At 48.3% G+C, this 18,539-nt stretch overlaps 2 protein-coding genes across 2 annotated transcripts in view; both read right to left on the bottom strand.

Annotated features, from left to right (window-relative positions):
* LOC102504606 (zinc finger protein 250) overlaps nt 1-15,240 on the bottom strand; it is a 42,071-nt gene extending 26,831 nt beyond the window's left edge. Inside the window, exon 1 of the mRNA XM_032468204.1 lies at nt 15,110-15,240. The gene's annotated coding sequence lies outside the window, so the exon portion shown is untranslated. The remainder of the gene's footprint in view (nt 1-15,109) is intronic.
* Nucleotides 1,342-17,959, bottom strand: LOC102505134 (zinc finger protein 16). The gene is given in 4 exon segments (XM_014562792.2): nt 1,342-4,719; nt 4,721-5,192; nt 15,110-15,266; nt 17,883-17,959. Coding segments are annotated over 3 exon segments (1,890 nt in total). The 5' UTR covers nt 15,258-15,266; nt 17,883-17,959; the 3' UTR covers nt 1,342-3,449.
* Between the last annotated feature and the right edge of the window lie 580 nt (nt 17,960-18,539).

Raw genomic sequence — 18,539 nt, 5'->3', positions numbered from 1 at the left:
CAGCTCTAATGGCATATTGTACGGGGACAAGAGGGCAGTTTCTTGCACCAGAAGCCCTCGGCCAACTTATGGTGCATTTCAGCAGATGTAAATTTAGCAGGTATGTCATAGAGACACAAAAACTTTTTATCATTCTGTTATGTAAGCTTAGTAAGTTCTGAATGTCCAGTTGGGTCAAATTGTGGGTTTGCTTTGGTTTCCTTCCCCCTTTTTGAGGAGGATCCTGTCTACTGCACTTATGCTGATAAACTTCCTCCTCCAGAGGGCCTTCAACCAGCGTCATCAGGGTCAAGTGCCTCTGCAAGGCAAGGTTCCTTGATAGCATTTAAGGACCCCCTGGCTTAACTTGGGTTTGAGTTAGTCCATTGGCACAGCTTCTCCCTAGAGCCCTGAGGGTAAGGATCTTTGCTGTGACACAGGTGGTGGCACACCAAATGAGCTTCCGCTCTCTGCAGTGTGGACCTGAGCTTGCCACCTAATGCCTGCTCTTCCATGAGTGACAACCCGATGGATGCATACCTTGCACAGGGTGCAGTCTCTCCCCTGATCCTAAAGGCCGACAGGTCTGGGATCAGGTACACGACCCAGGGCCACTTTGACGGGGGCCCAATTCCATGCTCCAGTCCCTAAACACTAAGTAGGTATCAAAGCTGCTGATCCGGGTCACCTAACTCTGCAGCAGAGGCTCCCCGCGATCCCGCAGTGCGACACGTGCAGCTCGGCTGAGTGCACACTCGCCTGCAGACAGCAGGCCTGTTAGTAAAGCCAAAGCAGGAGCAGAGAGACTCCAGGCGATGTCATTGTCTGGGCATCCTGCTCCCAGTACCAATTTCAACTGTTATAGTCACCTGGAGAGGTGGATGGACCCTCCCCCCTCCATCAAAGACTTGGCTTGATGTCAAGACTGATGATGCCATACACACACGTGTATGAAAAGGTTTAGTACTCACATACCTGAGGTCAGCAGGGACGGGTCCAAAGTGGTATGAGAGCACAAGCAGCACAAGACAAGGAGACTCACCTGGGTGTTTGCTGTGTTTGGGGTGGGGCCAGGGAAGCCCCACCACGGACCAGCATGGGCCTGGGTGGCTTGAAACTTCTGCTGGCACTGAGGGAGGGGCACCTGGGCTTTCTTACCAGTGTGCCCAAATGTGGCACAGGGGTGGGGAGGGCAGGGGTGAGGCTTAAATGCTGTCAACAGTCAAACATCAGAAAAATGGGTCTAGAGCTAACACGGAATATTACTCACCCATTAAAAAGTAAAATCTTGCCATTTGCAACAACATGGATGGACTTGCAGGGCGTATGTTAAGCAAAATAAGTCAGACAGAGAAAGACAAATACTGTATGATACCACTTATATGTGGAATCCCAAAAATAAAACCAATGAATGTAACAAAAAAGATTCACAGAGATTGAGAACAAACTAGTGGATACTAGTGGGGGAAGGGAAGGGGCAAAACGGGGGTGGGAGACTGAGGTGCAAACTGCTCAGCCATTGTTCCCAGGAAGCGCACTTCCAAGGATGCTGTGAAAGTCAAAGGAAAGACATAACCTGTGGTTGACAGAAACTTGCTTTTCAAGACCATTCTTCTTTGGAAACATGACATCCTGAAATGAAATTTCTCAGTGGACAGCACACCCCAAATAGGTGAACCCTTCCCAGCTGCCAGCAGGGCCGAGCGGCCAGAGGAGCTGACAGCCACCGTCCTTCCTGTGGACCAGACCTCTGCCTCCCAGAGGAGGCCCGTTGCCTGCCTGTGCCTTGGCCCCAGGGGGCCTCCAGTGGCGTGGAGGCCAGGGGAGGGGGCAAAGGAGTTGAGAAGGGAGTGACATGGGCACATAGCAGATGGCAGATGAGCCTGTTAAAGGCAGGTCAGACCAAAACCCTCCAGCACTTTGCTCAGGGTGGGGCCCCAAGCCTATGCAGGCCAGGCCCCTGTGGTCTCACCTGCCTGCGCCCTCCGCCCCTGCTCCACCCACCTCACTGGTCATTCTCTCACTTGCTGCAGGTCGTAGCTCAAACGATGTTCAGGGAGCCCTTCTCTGACTGCCCCCACTTTAAAAATGAACTCCCAAAACACCCAGACCCCGTTTCCTGCTTTACTTTTGCTTCACAGCACTCACAACCATTGGGTAATTCTCTCCCCACTGGAAGGCAAACTCGAGGGCAGGCATTTGTCTAGTCTCCCCCAGTGAATGGCCCAGGGCAAGTTCAGCATGTATTTACTGAAGAAAGGAATCACAGAACCAGGCTGGACAAGGAGCCAGAAGAGGTGCCTGTTGTTAGGTGGGAGACCGGGCAGCTGAGCTGGAGGACAGGGTGGGGCTGTGTCCAAGCTGCACAGTGTTGCCTTAGCGGAGGGTCTGAAGCAGAGGGGAGGGTGTGACAGTGATGGCTGCTCAGCGTGGTCTGAGGTGAGGGCAGGCAACCAACCCACCCTGCCCAAGCCCATGGGACTCGGCTGTGCATCCGAGTCAACAGCCTCTCCCTCCTCGTCTGCAACTGCCAGCCTTGCCTCTACTCCCCAGGAAGCCCAAAGCCAAAACCTTACCTTCCACCTTAACACAAACCTGACAAAACCTGCCTGTGGCCGTCTCCCCTCCAGAGATAATGCAGGTGCCCCTCCCTCCACCCATCCTATGACACCTCCAGGTCTAGATTTGCTGGCTGCATCCAGGGGCCTCCCAGGTGGCAGACGTGCTGCTTCTGGGCCAAGTTCCCCCTGCCTGGTGACTAGGGGCACAGCTCAGGGAAACTGAGGAGGGACCCAGTGCTCACCCAGCAGGTGATGTACCTGGGGAAAAGCTGAGCCTGGGAGCCTGTGGAGTGAACAGGAGGGGCACAGAGAAAGTTGGGCTCTGTGGTTAAGGCATGGAGCTGGAGGCTGGGAAACAGCCCCAAGTGGGACCACAGGGGCCCAAGTCACAGCAGAATGCGAAGGTAGGACCTCAGACTGCAGCCAGCCACCAGGGAGAGGGGCAGTGGGGGAATCTCGCATCTCACTGTGGAATGGGAGGGACAAGAAAGGGTGAGGAGGTGGTGGCGTTGTGCACACACCACTTCTGGGGGAGGGTGACAACAATCAGACCTCAACAACTCTTGATCTGATTTTATGTGGACAGAATACCAACTATAGCCACTGACGAAGAACTTGCTCCTTATGACTAGTTATCGAACAAAAGAATTACCGTAGTTATCTGGAACCAAACGTTGGTGCACTTTTTTGGTTGTGTTTGAGAGTGCAGCCCTATAATCTCCTCCCTCCCAACACGTGGCAGTCTGATAACAAAACAAAAAGGACACAAGGTCACAGGAGGGGGAGCTCGGGCAGGAAGCCCATGAAGAGGTCTCATAGCAGGCCCAGCTCTGGGGACAGTGGGACAGTGGCTGTGAGGGTGGAGGTGTGGGTGTGCCGGTCAGCTCTGGGGGCGGGGGGTGGGGGGCTTCACTCCCTGCCGTGGACCAGCTGGTGCTTGAGCAGCTTGGAGCGCTGGCTGAAGGCCTTCCCGCAGGCGGCACAGTCATAGGGCTTCACCCCCGTGTGGATCCTTTGGTGCTGGATGAGGACCGAACGCTGGCTGAAGGCCTTCCCGCACTCACTGCACTTGTAGGGCCTCTCGCCAGTGTGGATGATCTGATGCTGAATGAGGTGCGAGCTCTGGCTGAAGCCCTTCCCACACTCCACGCACGTGTAGGGCTTCTCCCCGGTGTGGACCTTCTGGTGGTGGATGAGGTTTGAGCTGCGGTTGAAGGCCTTACCGCACTGGCTACACTCGTGGGGCTTCAATCCGTTGTGGACCCGCTGGTGCTGAATGAGAGTGGAGCTCTGGCTGAAGGTCTTCCCGCACTCTGTGCATTCATAGGGTTTCTCCCCGGTGTGAACCCGCTGGTGGAGGATGAGGTTGGAGCTGCGCCCGAATGTCTTCCCGCATTCGTGACACTCATAGGGCTTGTCGCCCGTGTGTACACCCTGGTGCTGGATGAGGGCCGAGCTGTGGCTGAAGGCCTTCCCGCACACGCTGCAGGCGTAAGGCTTCTCTCCTGTGTGGATGATCTGGTGTTTCCTGAGCACCGAGCTGTAACCAAAGGCCTTCCCGCACACACCACACACGTGAGGCTTCTCTCCAGTGTGGATCCTGCGATGCTGAATGAGGCTGGAGCTCTGGCTGAAGGCCTTCCCACAGTCACTGCACTTGTAGGGCTTCTCCCCAGTGTGAACCCTGTGATGCTTAATGAGGTTGGAGACCCGGCTGAACGGTTTGCCGCACTCACTACACTCATAAGGCCTCTCTCCAGTGTGAACCCTCTGGTGCTTCCTCAGGTGTGAGCTCTGGCTGAAGGCCTTCCCGCACTCACTGCACTCGAAAGGCTTCTCCCCGGTGTGGATCCTGTGGTGTTTAATGAGGTTTGAGCTACGCCTAAAGGCCTTCCCACATTCATTGCACACATACGGCTTCTCCCCAGAATGAATTCTTTGATGCTGGATGAGGTTTGAGCTCCGCCTAAAGGCCTTCCCGCACTCACTACACTCATAGGGCTTCTCACTCATATGGGACTTGAGGTGCTTTTTAAGGCTGGAGCTCTGGCCGAAGGCCTTTCCACATTCGGTGCATACGTGAGGCCTCTCTCCGCGGTGGCTAAGCCGGTGCTGGAGGAGTTCCGAGTGCATGCCAAAGGACTTTCCACACTCGCTACAGATGAAGGACTTCTGCCCAGGTGTGCGTTATCTGATGCTGAGTAAGACCGTGGCTTCCTCGGAAGGTCTTCCCACACTCGCTGCATATGAACTGGCCTTCGGCTGTGTGAACCCCCTCGGAGATGGTTGGGTCCAGGCTGTGCTGGGAGCTCTGGTGGCTACGTGCACCGTGCAGACGTGTCCCCTCATTCAAAGTCACTCCCTGCTGTGCCCCTGGGTTTGGGCTCAGACTGCAGCTTCTCTCCGGGTCATCACAATCCACCTCTTTCTCTCCCACGTGGCCCTTCAGGGGCACCTGCTCCGGGGCGGAGTGGCCCTCCCCGTAGAGGAACTCCCAGTCTCTTTCTGATACATCATCACAGAGCTCTCCAACCTCAGGTGCCCGGGAGTCATCACTGGCATAGTTTTCTGATTTTCCTGCCTGTGATTCCAAATCCTCAGAAAGCTCTTCCTTCTGAAGAAACTCCTTGCCCTCAGTCCCAGGGGCCCAACCTGAAATAACAACCATGAGGTCACTTGGAAGGAAACAGGAAGTACAGACAAGTCTGGGAGCGTGGGACCCACGGAGGGTGGTCCTGGGACTCTCGAGGGAACCGTGAGGGGCTGGGAGAGCTCAGGGGATGAGGCTGCCCCCTGCCCCCACATTTCAGGAATCACCTGCAGCCTCCCTTCCAAGGCAGGACAAAATCCTGGCCTGAGGCGAGGCAGGCTCTCAGCTGCCCTTCCCCTTGCGCGCAGCAGGCCATCAGCAAGTCCTGTTGGCTCTACCCAGCCTGCTCCAGGAAAGCACCGCACACTGCCTGCTACACTGCTGAGGGTGCTCCCCTCTTCTGTTCCAGATGCACAGCGCACGGTGCCAGCTGCTCAGGCCCAGCTGTTTGTCTCCCAGCACCAAGCACTGGCATTGGCCTCACTGTAGGAATCCCAGTGTTGGGGTGGGCCCCGAGCCAGCAGGCGCAGGGGACTTTTCCCTTCAGAGGAGCAGAGCAGGCTTTGACTGTGTCATGTCATGGCCTCTGGAATGTCAAGTTCTGTCCCACTCAACAGAGGATCCTTCAGAGACCAGGCCCCATCCTGCCAAGGCTGCCTGACTCACAGAAATGCATTCTGACTGGTGTCGGCTGATACAGGGGCTAAACTGCTGCCCCACCGTTCTGCGGTGGAGGCATGCACAAGGCTGCTTCTTTTCATGTCTAAAGTATCTCTCACTCTCCCGTTCAAATGGAGACACAGGCCATGCCACTGCTGCCTGTTCCTGCCTGGATGGGGAGTAGCTTACTGGCCTCCCACCTTCCCTCCTGCCCACAACAGCCTGGTGACATGGGAGCAAGTGAACACCTTAGGGTCACCGTGCACCTGCCCCAGATGGTCCTGAGCTCCCCCTTCCCACCGCTGGTCTCTGCTCCAGCACCTCACAGGAGAGGGCTTCTCTGACCACTGCCCCTCCTTGCTCTCCCTGCACAGCCCTGACTGCCCCAGACAGGGCTGTGTGTCTCAGAACTGGGGCCACCCAGTGGTGCTGAGTGGGTGGGTGGACACCCCTCCATATCCCCAGCCTCCTTGGGCCTGCTGCCCTCTGCCCTGCCCCTCAGCTCAGGATGACACTGACCCTCCTGCCTGGAACTTCTGGGACCTACTACCACAGCAGCACTGTCTCCCCTCATCTGGACACTTGTTCTCAAAGGAGTCGCCACTGATCTCAACACAGAACCAGACTGCCACAAACTCAGCCTGCCTGCCTGGCATGCCCACGTGCCTGGTGGTGACAGTTCACGTCCCCGTCACCTGACCCATCGTCCAAACACGCTGCTTGTGGCATGCCCGCTGGGCCACGAGGCCAGCACACAGAGGGAGGCACCGAGGTTGGACTTCCTGCTGACCCTCAGGCAGGCCAGTCCTCACACACGGCACGCGGGCTCCCAGGAGTGATGAGGGACCTGGTGTAGTAAACAAGGGTCTGGCTGGGATGGCCCAGGACCCCTATGCTCCCACTGCGCCCCATGACCAACCCAGGGAGCCCCCACCCTCTTCTGGCTGCAGGTGGAGAAGGAATGGAGCTTTTCCATAAGGGGTCAGAGGGGACCCATTTCAGGCTCTGTGGCTGCGTGATCTCTGTCACACAGTCAGCTTTGTTAAAATGCTTAAAAAACCTTAAAACTGTTCTTTGCTTGCCAGCCATAAAAACCACAGGCGGGCTGAATCTGGCCTTGGACCATGGTTTGCTGACCCTGACTGAGACAAGGTCACTGGTGTGGCTCAGGAGGGGTGGCCATGGGAACTGGTTTTGGGCCAGAGTGACTGTCGACCTGGAAGCCTTTCACTGAGACAGGAGACAAGTCCGGTGGTGAGAGTGATGAGAGGTCACTCCTGATTTGTTAAACCCGATGTAATGTTCTCAGCAACATAAGAACTACTGGAAAAAATGATGAAAAGTTCCTCTTTTGAAGGGAAATATAAAATCAGAAACATGGCTTCCCTTAAGAAAATCTTAAAAAAACTAAAACAATCGAGTTTGGCTGTGAAGGTGAAGGACAAGGTCTGAAAACAAACGCAGTTGTTTGCACTGTCCTCGCTGCCCAACGAGTGTGATGCAACTGGAGAGAAGGGGAGCTCTGAGCTCTCCCAGCACATGATAAACCACCCGTGTTTCCTGAGAGAAGCGCTCAATGAAGACTGTGATCAGCAGCTTCCGGGTTCATGAAGAGCAGCTCAGAGAGGCACCTGCCTCAGAGCCGCGCTCGTGTGAGTGCCACATGTGGCTGCGGTGCTGGCTGCTGAGGGGTGCAGCAGGGGCCACACCCAGTGCCTGACCCCTCGCTTGCCACACAGACCCGGGGGCCACATCCCCCGCCGGCTCCACTAGTCTCCCACCTCCCGCTGTGGCTCTGCTTTTGTTTTACGTAATAGTTTATTAAGGTGAAATTCACAAACATAAAATTAGCTGTTTTAAATGAACAATCAGTGGCGTTTAGTATATTTACAATGTTGTGCAGTCAAAACCTTATCTTGTTCCAAGACATTTTCATCACTCCAAAGCCCATCAGTTTACCCCCGTATCTCCCTGCCCCAGCCCCTTGTAACCAACCTGCATTTTGTCTCTATGGACTTAACTATCCCTGATGCCTCATATAAATGGAATCAGATGGTATGTGACTTTTGATGTCTGGGTTCTTTCACGTAACCTAATGCTTTTGCAGGCTCATTCACACTGCAGCAGGTATCAGTACTTTGATCCTTTTTGTTTCGTATTGTTAGGTTTATTTATTTTTTGATGGAGGTACTGGGGACTGAACCCAGGACCTCATGCCTGCTAAGCACATGCTCCACCATTGAGTTATACTCTCCCTCCTTCATGCCTTTTTATGGCTGAGTAATATTCCACTGTGTGGATATACCACATTTTGCTTATGCATTCATCCACTGATGGCCATCTGGGCTGTTGACACCTCTTAGTTATTGTGAACAGTGCTATGAACGCGATGTACGTGTGCTTGTTTCAGTACTTGCCTTAAACTCTTGGAGCATATATCTAGCAGTAGAGTTGCTGGGTCACATGGTAATGGTATGTTTAAACTTTTGAGGAACTGCCAAATTGTATTCCACAGTGGCTGTAACATTTTCACATTCCCACCAGCAATGTATGAGGGTTCCAATTTCTCCACATCCTTGAAAACACTTGTTAATTATTTGATTTCTACAATCATCCTAGTGGGTGTGAAGTGGTAATCTTATTGGGGTTTTGATTTGCATTTCTCAAGTGACTAATAAATTTCAACATCTTTTCATGTGCTTGTTGGTTATTTGTATATTTTCTTTGAAGAAATGTTTATTCCATTCCTTGGCTCATTTAAAAAGCAAGTTGTTTGTCTTTTGTTGTTGAGTTGTAGTTCTCTATATATTCTGGGTACTAGACCTTTACCAGCTATACAGTTTGCAAAGAGTTTCTCCCATTCTGTAGGATGTCTTTTCACTTTCTTGATAATGTTCTTTCATGCCCCAAAGTTTTTTTGATGAAGTCCAATTTACCTTTTTCTTTTGTTGCTCATGCTTTTGGTGTCCTATCTAAGAATCTATTGCCAAACCCAAGGTTATGAAAATATACCGTTTTCTTCTAACAACTTTATGACTGTGGTTCTTGTATTTGGTTGTTGGATGATTTCAATGTTTGCATATGGCATGAGGTAGTGAGTCCAAGTTCATTGTTCTGCATGTGGAAATCTACTTGTTCAGCACCATGTATTGAAGAGTTATCTTTCTACACTGAGTAGTCTTAGCACACTGGTTGAAAGTCAATCAGCTTCAGACGTTTGGGCTTATTCTAGACTTTCAATTCTATTCCATTGATCTATATGTTTATCCTTATGTCAGTACCAAATTGTTTTGATTACTGCAGCTTTGCAGTAAGTTTTGAAACCGGGAAAAATGACTCCTTGGATGTCCTTTCTCAAGTTTGTTTTGGCTATTTGACGTCCCTTGTAATTACACATGAATTTGAGGATGGCTTTTCCGTTTCTGCAAAAAAAGGCTGTTGGAATTTTGATAGGGATTGTATTGAATCTACAGGTTGCTCTGGATAGCACAGACATCATAACATTATTAAGTCCAATCCATGGACACGGGCTGTCTTTTCAATTATTTAGGTTTTCTTTAATTTCTTTTGGCAATGCTTTGTAGCTCTCAGTCAACACGCCTTTCACCCACTTGCTTAAATGTATTTGTAAAGTTTTTTTCTCTTTCATGCTATTATAAATGAATTTTCTTAATTTCCGTTTCAGGTTGCTCATTTTTGCATACAGAAACACAGCTGATTTTGTGTTGACTTGTACCTTGCAACTTTGCTGAATTCTATTTATTAGGTCTAGTAGCTTTTTAATGGATTCGTTGAGATTTTATACATTTGGGATCATGCCTTATGCAAACAGAGATAATTTTATTTCTTCCTTCCCAATTAGAATGCCTTTTATTTCTTTTTCTTGCCTGATTGCTCTGGTCAGGACTTCCAGTAAAATAGTGATATACTTGAAAGCAGGTATATTTTCCTGATCTTTGGGGGAAAGCTTTTAATATTTCACTAATATATATGATGTTAGGTGCAGATTTTTCGTGAATATCCTTTATCATGTTGAGGAGGATGCCTCGTATTATTACTTTTCCTAGTGTTTTTATCATGAAAGTATGTTTGATTTTGTCAACATATTCTGCATCAAGATGATTAGTTTTTCTCCTTCATTCTACCAGTGTGGTGAATGGCACTGACTGGATTTCATGTTGAATCACTCTTGTGTTCCTGGGTTATATCCCCCTGGGTCATGGGGTATAATACTTTTAACATGCTGCTGGGTTCAGTCTGAGCGTTTTGTTGAGGGTTTTGCACATTTAGCCATAACATGTCTTGATATGCAGTTTCCTTTTCCTGTGATGTATTTATTTGACTTTCCTTCCTCTTCTATAGTTTGGGAGAGTTTGAGAAAATCAGTATTAATTCTTTTTCAAATGTTTGGAAGAATTTATCAATGAAGCCATTTGGTCCTGAATGTTTGTCAGGAGTTCTTAAAATTACTGATTCAATCTTTAATTATTGTAAGTCCATTCAGATTTTTCTACCTATTCTTGAGTCACTCTTGGTAATTCTTTTTTTAATTTACAGGAATGTATCTCTTCCATCTAGTTTATCTAATTTGTTGGTATGCAACTGTTAAGAGTATTCTTGTTTACTCCTTTCTACTTTTGTAAGGTTGGTGGTAATGTCCCCATCCCATTTTCATTATGTATCTTCTTTTTTTGTTACTTTAAAGGTTAATTCTGTTGATCATTTAAAAAAAAAACAACTTTTAATTTCATTGATTCTCTATCATTTTTCTATTGTTTCATTTATTGTTTCTGCTCTAATGCTTACTGTCTCCTTCCTTCTGCTAGCTCTGGGCTTAGTTTGCTCTTCTTTCTTTTGATCTTTAAGATGTAGTTAGGTCGCTGATTTAAGGTCTTTCTTTCTTTTTAACGTAGGCATTTACTGCTATACATTTCCCCTTTGGCTTTACCTTACCTGCAACTCCTAAGTTCTGGTATTTGTGGTTTTGTTTTCATTTGTCTGTAGGTATTTTCTAACCTCCCTTGTGATTTCATCTTTGACCCACTGGTTAAGAGTGTGTGGTTTTATTTTTACATACTTGTGATTTTTCCAGTTTTCCTGCTGTTACAATTGGAGATGATATTTCTCATTATTTCAATTCTTTAAAACGTAGTAAGACTTGCTTTGTGTCTAACATGCAGTCTGTGCTGGAAGATGTTCCATGTGCATCTGCTCCTTGCTGGTGTGCATATCTATGACTGTTTAGCTCTAGTTGGGTTACAGTGTTGTCCAATTTCCTTATTTCATTATTGAACTTGTTTAGATGTTCTATCGATTTTTGGAAGTGAGGTACTGAAATCTCCAACCATTGTTGTAAAAGTATCCACTACTCCTTTCAAATCTTTGCTTGCTTCATGTACTTTGGTTCTTTTTTATGTGTAACTGCTCTACCTTCTTAATGAATCAACCCTTTCATCAATATATGATGTCCTTCTTTTCTCTTGTAACAGTTTTTGACTTAGCTGATTTTGTCTGGTATCAGTATAGTCATTCCAGTTCTCTTTTGGTTACCATTTGCATGGAATGTATTTTTTCACTTTTCAACTTAAGCTTATTTGTTTCTTTGGATTTAAAGTAAGCCTCCTGTAGCCAGCATATAGTTGGATCATGCTTTTTAAATCCATTCTGTCAATATCTGCCTTTTGACTAGAGAGTTTAAACCAGTAACATTTAAAGTAATTACCAATGAGGACTCACTTCTGCCACTTTGCTTTCTGAATTTTTTGTTTTTGGTATCTTTTATCCCGTTTGTCCCTCATTTCCTCTATTACTGCCTCCTTTTGTGTTCCATTTTGTTTCTCTTTCTTTCTTCCTTCCTTCTTTTTTCTTTTCTTTCTCTTCTCTCTCTCTCTCTCTTTTGGAATTGTACCATCTTGATTGTCTTTATTCCTTTTGTGTATATTTCAAAGATATCGTCTTAGCGGTATCATAGGGATTATAATTAACATCCTAACATCCTAAAACAATCTAGTTTGGTACCCCCCGGCTTTGTTGAACTATAATTGCCATGAAACATCGTATAAGTTTAAGCTGTGTGACAGGGTAATATGATATACATATATACTATGAAATGACCACCACCATAAGGGTAGCTAACACATCCATCACCTCACATAGTTACCATTTTGTGTGTGTGTGTGTGTGTGTGTGTGTGTGTGTGTGTGTGTGTGTGTGTGCATGTATCTGGTGAGAACTTTTAAGACCTACTCTCTTAACAATTTTCAAGTATATAATACATTAATTATAATCACCATGCAGTATATTAAAACCCCCAAATAAAGCCATCAAATTTGAACTGATACCAACTTAGCCACCATAGCATACAAAAACTCTGCTCCTACACAGCTGTGTTCCCACATTTCTGCTGCTGCTGTCACAAATGAATCTGTATGTTGTGTGTTCACTAGTGCAGGTTTATGATTGTTTTTATGCATTTGTCTTTTAAATCAAATAAGAAATAAAAAGTGGGGTTATATACCAAAAATACAATAACACTAGCTTTTTAACTTACCTCTGTAGTTAATTTTACCAGAGATCTTTAGTTCTTTGTATGGCTTTAAGTTCCTGTCTGAAGTCCTTTCATCTTAACTGCTAAGACTCTCTCAACATTTCTTACAGGGCAGGTCTATTGGTAATAAACATCCTCAGCTTTTGTTTATTTGGGAGTGTCTTCATTTCACCTTCGTTTTGAAAGATCATTCTGCCAGATACAGAATTCTTAGTTGGCGTGTTCATTCTCTCAGCACATTAAATGTCCTCCCACTGCTTTCCAACCTCTAAGGGTTCTGATGGGAAACTGGCTGTTAATCTTACTGAGGATCCCTTGTACAAGATGGGCTTCTTGCCTTTTGTTAAGATTCAGTCCTTTCACAATTTGATTATGAGTCTTGGTGTGGGTCTCTTTGTATCCTGGCTGGAGTTTGTGGAGCTTTTTGGATGTGTGGATTCAACTCTTTCATCAAATTTAAGCCACTTTGGCCATTATTCCAGTATTCTTTCAACCCCCCCCTCCCCCATCCTTTTTCTTGGACTCCCAAATGTGTGCTTGTTCCCTTGATGGTATCCCATGAGTCTGCTAGGCTCCATTCACTTTTCTTCAAACTTTTTTCTTTCTGCTCCTCAGACTGGATAATTTCAATTGTCTATCTTCAAGCTCACTGATTCAACTGCCTGCTCAAATCTGCTGTTGAAACCTTCCAGCAAATTCTTCATTTTAGTTATTGTAATTTTCAGCTCTAGGATTTCTAATCTCTTTCTCCATTCTTTCTTTTTATATAAAATTGTAAATTTGTACTTTTCTCTATTGATATTCTTATTTCGTTTGTGCATCATTTCTCTTTAGTTCTTTGTCCATGGTTTCTTTTAGATCTTTGTGCACATTTAACACAGCTGATTTATGGTCTGTCAAGTATCTGTGCTTTTTCAGGGATGCTTCTGCCAGTTAACTTTTTTCCCTTGAATGGCCCAGCCATATTTTCCTGCTTGTTTTTATTCGTTGTGATTTTTTGTTAAAAACTGGACATTTGAATATTGTGGTAACTCTGTAAATCAGTCTCTCCCATCTACAGGCTTTTTTTTTTTTTTCCCTGTTCTCAATTGTTGAAGGCTACAGTCATCTGTTAATTTAGTCATGTTCCAAACTATTTTTGCAAAAACTGCATTCCTTGTAATGTGTGGTCACTGAGGTCTCTGTTTCTTTAGCTTGTGTTCAGCTACTGTTTTGATGGAGGTTTCCTTGAACACTAACAGTAAAATAAAAATAATACACTTCTCCCACTTTGTGGATTGGCCCTGTGCTGGGACTCTATTTATTACTCTGATGTGGCTTCCTGCTTCCACTGATCTTAGAGATCAGCCGAAGTGAAGCTACAGTCTTCATAGGTCTTTTCTAAGAATACAACCTATCCTGGGCACATGTGTGGCTTTTTCAATTCCCTGATATATAAGGGTGCTTTTGAATACCCTCATTTTTCCAGCTCTCCCTCTTAGGTTTTAGGTGGTTGACTGTACTGTGGGGTTTTAGTTCACCTTACAATGTTTTTGAGCCCACCACATTTCTTTTCTTTCTTTTTTTTTTTTGAGCCCACCACTTTTCTTTTCTTTCTCCCTCACCCTCCCACCTTTATTTTTTTGAGCTCACCACTTTTCTGCTGAGTAAGTTCTGAGTTAGGCAACATAGAGACACTGCATCAATTCTTTATCAAACCCCACATAAGTGAGAACAAAATGGTTTTTGAGTAAGTTCTGCTCTGCTCCCTTTGGAACCAGGGACCAGGGTCCCACACTGGGAACACAGGCTGCTCACTTTAAGACTGCTACTGAACCAGGGAGTGTTTGTTGAGTTTTCCTTTTTAAGTTGTGTTTTTCTTGATTCAGCATTTGCTTGGTCGCTGTAAACCTGCATGTTTTCTACATTTTGACAAATCTGGTTTGGCAGTTTCTACTTTTTTTTAACGTTTATGTGGATGAACTGGTGTCAGGCGCTGCCTACTCCATTTTGCTCTACAGAGGCTTTTAAAGGTTGAGCTATCATCAGCCTGTTTTCTCCCTGGACCAAGAGTCCTGGCCTAACTCACCATTCTCTGCCTGGCATATCCTTGGGCATCTGGCAGCAGGCTTGTCCCTCAGGGTGACTTCTTGGGACTCCGTCATGTTTCTCATCTTCTATCCATCCCCTCCCTCTAACAGACGTAGGACTGCCCCGTACCATCTCTGCCCAACCTTCCCTGGCCACACAAGGTCTGACCAGGGTACTCTGCTCAGATGTCCTGAGTACAATTAATAGGTCCCACACAGTTAAGAGTGTCTTCTTGTAAAACAAATCCCAGTAAGGAAAGCTTACAATGATCCTAAGACTGCTGAGAGGCTCACAGAAGAGGTGAGTTAGTGAGGGGTCTTCAGGAAGGACTCTCCAGTATTTGAAGGGGTTGGGAGTATCTGGCAGTGTGAATGCAGCCAGGAGGGAATGGGCCAAGGATGGACTAGGGCAGGGGTCCAAGTGCAGGGACCAGCACCAGCTTGGTGAATAAGTAAGGCAGGGCTCAGCTGGTGACCATCACGCCACATCCCTCTATGTCAAGTGAGGAAACCAGGGTCCTGCTCAGGGCACCAGGACAGCCAGGCACCAGGCCAACTTTCTCTCTGATCTCTGCCTTGGCCCCTCAGATCCACAAGCACCCTGCCCCTAACGACATGGACACCTCCTGAGGTAAGTACTAGGTGATGTAGACAAAGTCCCCCCAGAACAAGGCATCAGAACAAGGAAACACACTCCCAGTACCTGGCTGCTGATGCTGAAGGGCAGATCCAGGGTGGGTCATGGCGGGAGCATCACTCACACAGGCCTGGGTTCCAGGGGTCCAAGGGGATGGTCCTGGAACTGAGGGCTCCATTTCTGCCTCTTCAGGGCGGGCTCTGAGGCTGGGCATGGCTGGGACCTGGAGACCAGCAAGGATGCAGGTGAGTGTGCAGAGGGTCCTGGGACTCGTCCTCCCACCAGGCAGGGGTTACTCCCTCCACCCCTGTAGCCTGAGACCTGAAGAGGGCCTGGTGATTGATGCCACATTCCCTGATTCCAGAACCAAGGGGAGGGTCAGCCAGGGACACAGGACTCACGAGCGAAGGTAATGGGTGGGAAGGGGCGAGATGATGACCACAAGGCAAGGTGAGCACACAGTGCCCTGTGGGCACCACCTGGAAGGGTTCAGGCCTGCCCTGATTAAGAGAGCGGCTCCTGTGGAGCCTGTGCCTCCTGTGGGACATTCCTTGTTCCTGACACAATGCCCTGGAGGTTCGCCACCAGACCCAGTCACTGGCGGAGCAGCAGCTCCAGAGTTTGGGTTGCCAGGGGTAGCATGAACTGCAGATATGCACAGAGTCATCACAGCGCCACCCTACTGGTCAATCCTGTCTGACTGTGCCCTCTTGGCAGCATCCACAGAGGGTGTCCCCAACCCCACCCTCCTGGGCTGCCCTTCTGCTGCACCAGTGGCTCCCTTCGAGGCTCCTCCTTATCTCCCCCTTCATGTTGGTCCCCCAGGGTTCACTTTTTTCCCTATATTAACTTCCTTGGTTAATTCGTCCAGTCCTAAGGCATCAACATCCTTTATGCTGTGAAGACTTTCAAACTTGGGTTCATCCCTGGCTCTAAGTGCTCTCTCTGAGCAAGAGACGGGACATTCCCACCTGGACACATGATGGGTCCCCCACATGGACCAAGTTACTAATTTCCTCCAACCCTCCCACTGCTGTCTCTGTGCAAATGCACTGTGCTCTGCCCAGCAGCCCACCAGGAGTGGAGTGACACATCTTGGCCCCTTACTCACACTGCACCATCTACAGGTACCACTGACCCCTCTGCCCTTCAAGGGTGGAGAAGACGAGGCAGGACACATTGGCAGAAGCCCAGGGTGGCCAATCTGCCAGCCAATCTTTGGACTGGATTTCTCCACTTGGACACATGCTTTCAGTGTTTCCAAAACACCCACTATATTCCAGGGTCTGTTCTGGGGACAGTGTGACCATCACCCTCATGGATCTCACTGGGGAGACAGATAACAGCAAATGCATCATATGAGATGGGCGAGTGCTCTGGACACAGGTAGTAGGGGAGGGGTGGAGCCTGGGGCAGGTGGGCATTTAAACCAGGACCAGAGAAGAGAGCTTAGGCCATGCCTGCTGGAAAGGTGGGAGAAGGCAGGGGTGAGATGGTGGACAAAGCTCAGAGACAGGATTACTGGGGATGGATTATAAGAGGCCATGACTGACTGATGAAAGTGAGGCACCAGCCGTATTTCTACATTAGGAGAGTCATAACTCACGAACCATCTCAGGAAGATTAACCTGGTGTGGTCACTCAAAGGAATGGTGCAGGTGAGACTCAGAGCAGGGAGAGCACTGACTCAAGGCACCCAACCATGCAGCAGCAGAACAAGGCAGATGCTGCTTCCAAGGGTGAACCTTCACTTACCCTCTCCCAAGGGGAGACTCAGTCACTTGCAATATTTACTCATTTCATTCCATTTAAATATTCTTGAAATGATCATCACTGTCTCTGAATTGGAGCACAGTCATAAGGCTCAATATTCAAAAGGTTAAGAGGACTTAAGGTGGAGTATCTCCCAGCCAGCCACTTAGTTCCCCTTCCCAGGTTCTAATGTATCCTTCCAGATTGCTGTTAGCTTACAAAAGCAAATACGTGTATCTTTCACCTTCTTATTATAAACTGTACCAAATGATGCTCGTTTTACGTCTTGTTTTTCTCACTTCAGTATATATGGGATCTTGCCCAGGAGGACATAGCTCCAGTCTATGTAGACAGAATGTCCCTCCCTACCCATTTCCACATCCTAATGGAACCTATGGATATTCTACGCTGCACAGCAAAAAGAGATTCTGCAGAGGAAAGTAAGGTTACGGGTCTGAGTTATCCTGGAGGACGCAACCTAATCACACGAGCTGTTGCTGACTCACAGGTGCTCCAGGAGCTAAGGACAGTCATCAAGGAAACATGCACCCTCGGGAACCGATTCTACCAACGAGCTTGGAAGCTGGTTCTCCTGGCTACAGGCTCAACCTGATGCTAAGGTACGACTTCAAGGACCAGCAGCCACAGTCCACGCAGGCATCCACAGAATGGGCATGACCCAGCCTTCAGCCCCACTCTCCATCCCCAGAGCCCGTTCTCCATCCGGAGGGGGAATCCATCACCGACTGGGCCTCCAGGCCGGACAGTTGGCGCCAAGCGACACCCCATTCATTTCTCACCCGGCTGCGTACAGCTCTGATGTTCGCAGAGAATTCCTGGGGCGCGTCTACCACCCTCACCCCACGCGCCAAGACACCATTCACCGCCCCCAACAAGCCCTCCGGGGAGGGGCCCTCCGAGGCTGCGACCGCCCACGACAAGCAGCGCCCGCCCCTCCGCCCGCGGTCCCCACGACCTCCCGCGCATCCGAGCTCAGACTGCCCGGGCTGGCTTGCACCGCGGGGGCATCAGAGTCACGCGGCAGCACGGTCAGCAACGTGGACGCTTCACCCGGGCCACCTCCTACCTCCGCGGGTCTCTCCAGGAAGCGCGCAAGGCCGCAGGGCCCAAGCGGCTCGGCCCCGAGGCGGACTCCGGAAGTCCCGCCTCAACTTCCGCCCCGCGGGCCCGCCCCACCCAGCGTAGCCTCTCTAGGCTGCGGGAGGTCGGGGCGACTCGGTGGACCCGCCCCCGACCCCCGCGAGGTCCCTGGCGCCAGGAGAGCCCTACATTCAGAATTGGCTCATGCAACTAATTGACCAGGTGGCAAAGAAATATAAAAAAAGAGAGAAGCGATTATAAATTCAGGGAGAACCAGGGACTTAGATACACAGGTACCTAGCATCTGAACAGATTTTGCTTGATCAAAAATGGGATGCACGTGGAAGAACCGAATCCCTCAGTACATGATTTGACAGACAGATGGAAAAAACCCAAATACCTTCAATAGACAATGTACATTTTGCCCATGGGACATTTATAAAAATTGATTATACATTTCTACATAAAGAATACAAATATTTTAAAGTATGCATTTTACAGGCAGAATAAACTATCAAAATTAGAATAGAAATATGTAATAAAAAGTTGACCCAAACCCTTTAACTACTGGACTTTACGAAACAGTGTCTACATAACTTATGTATGAAAAATGATACTAGCTGGAAAATTACAGACTATTTAC

The sequence above is a fragment of the Camelus ferus genome, chromosome 25 (assembly GCF_009834535.1).
Source record: "Camelus ferus isolate YT-003-E chromosome 25, BCGSAC_Cfer_1.0, whole genome shotgun sequence".
Lineage (NCBI taxonomy): Eukaryota > Metazoa > Chordata > Mammalia > Artiodactyla > Camelidae > Camelus > Camelus ferus.
This window is presented reverse-complemented; position numbering and strand designations above follow the sequence as displayed.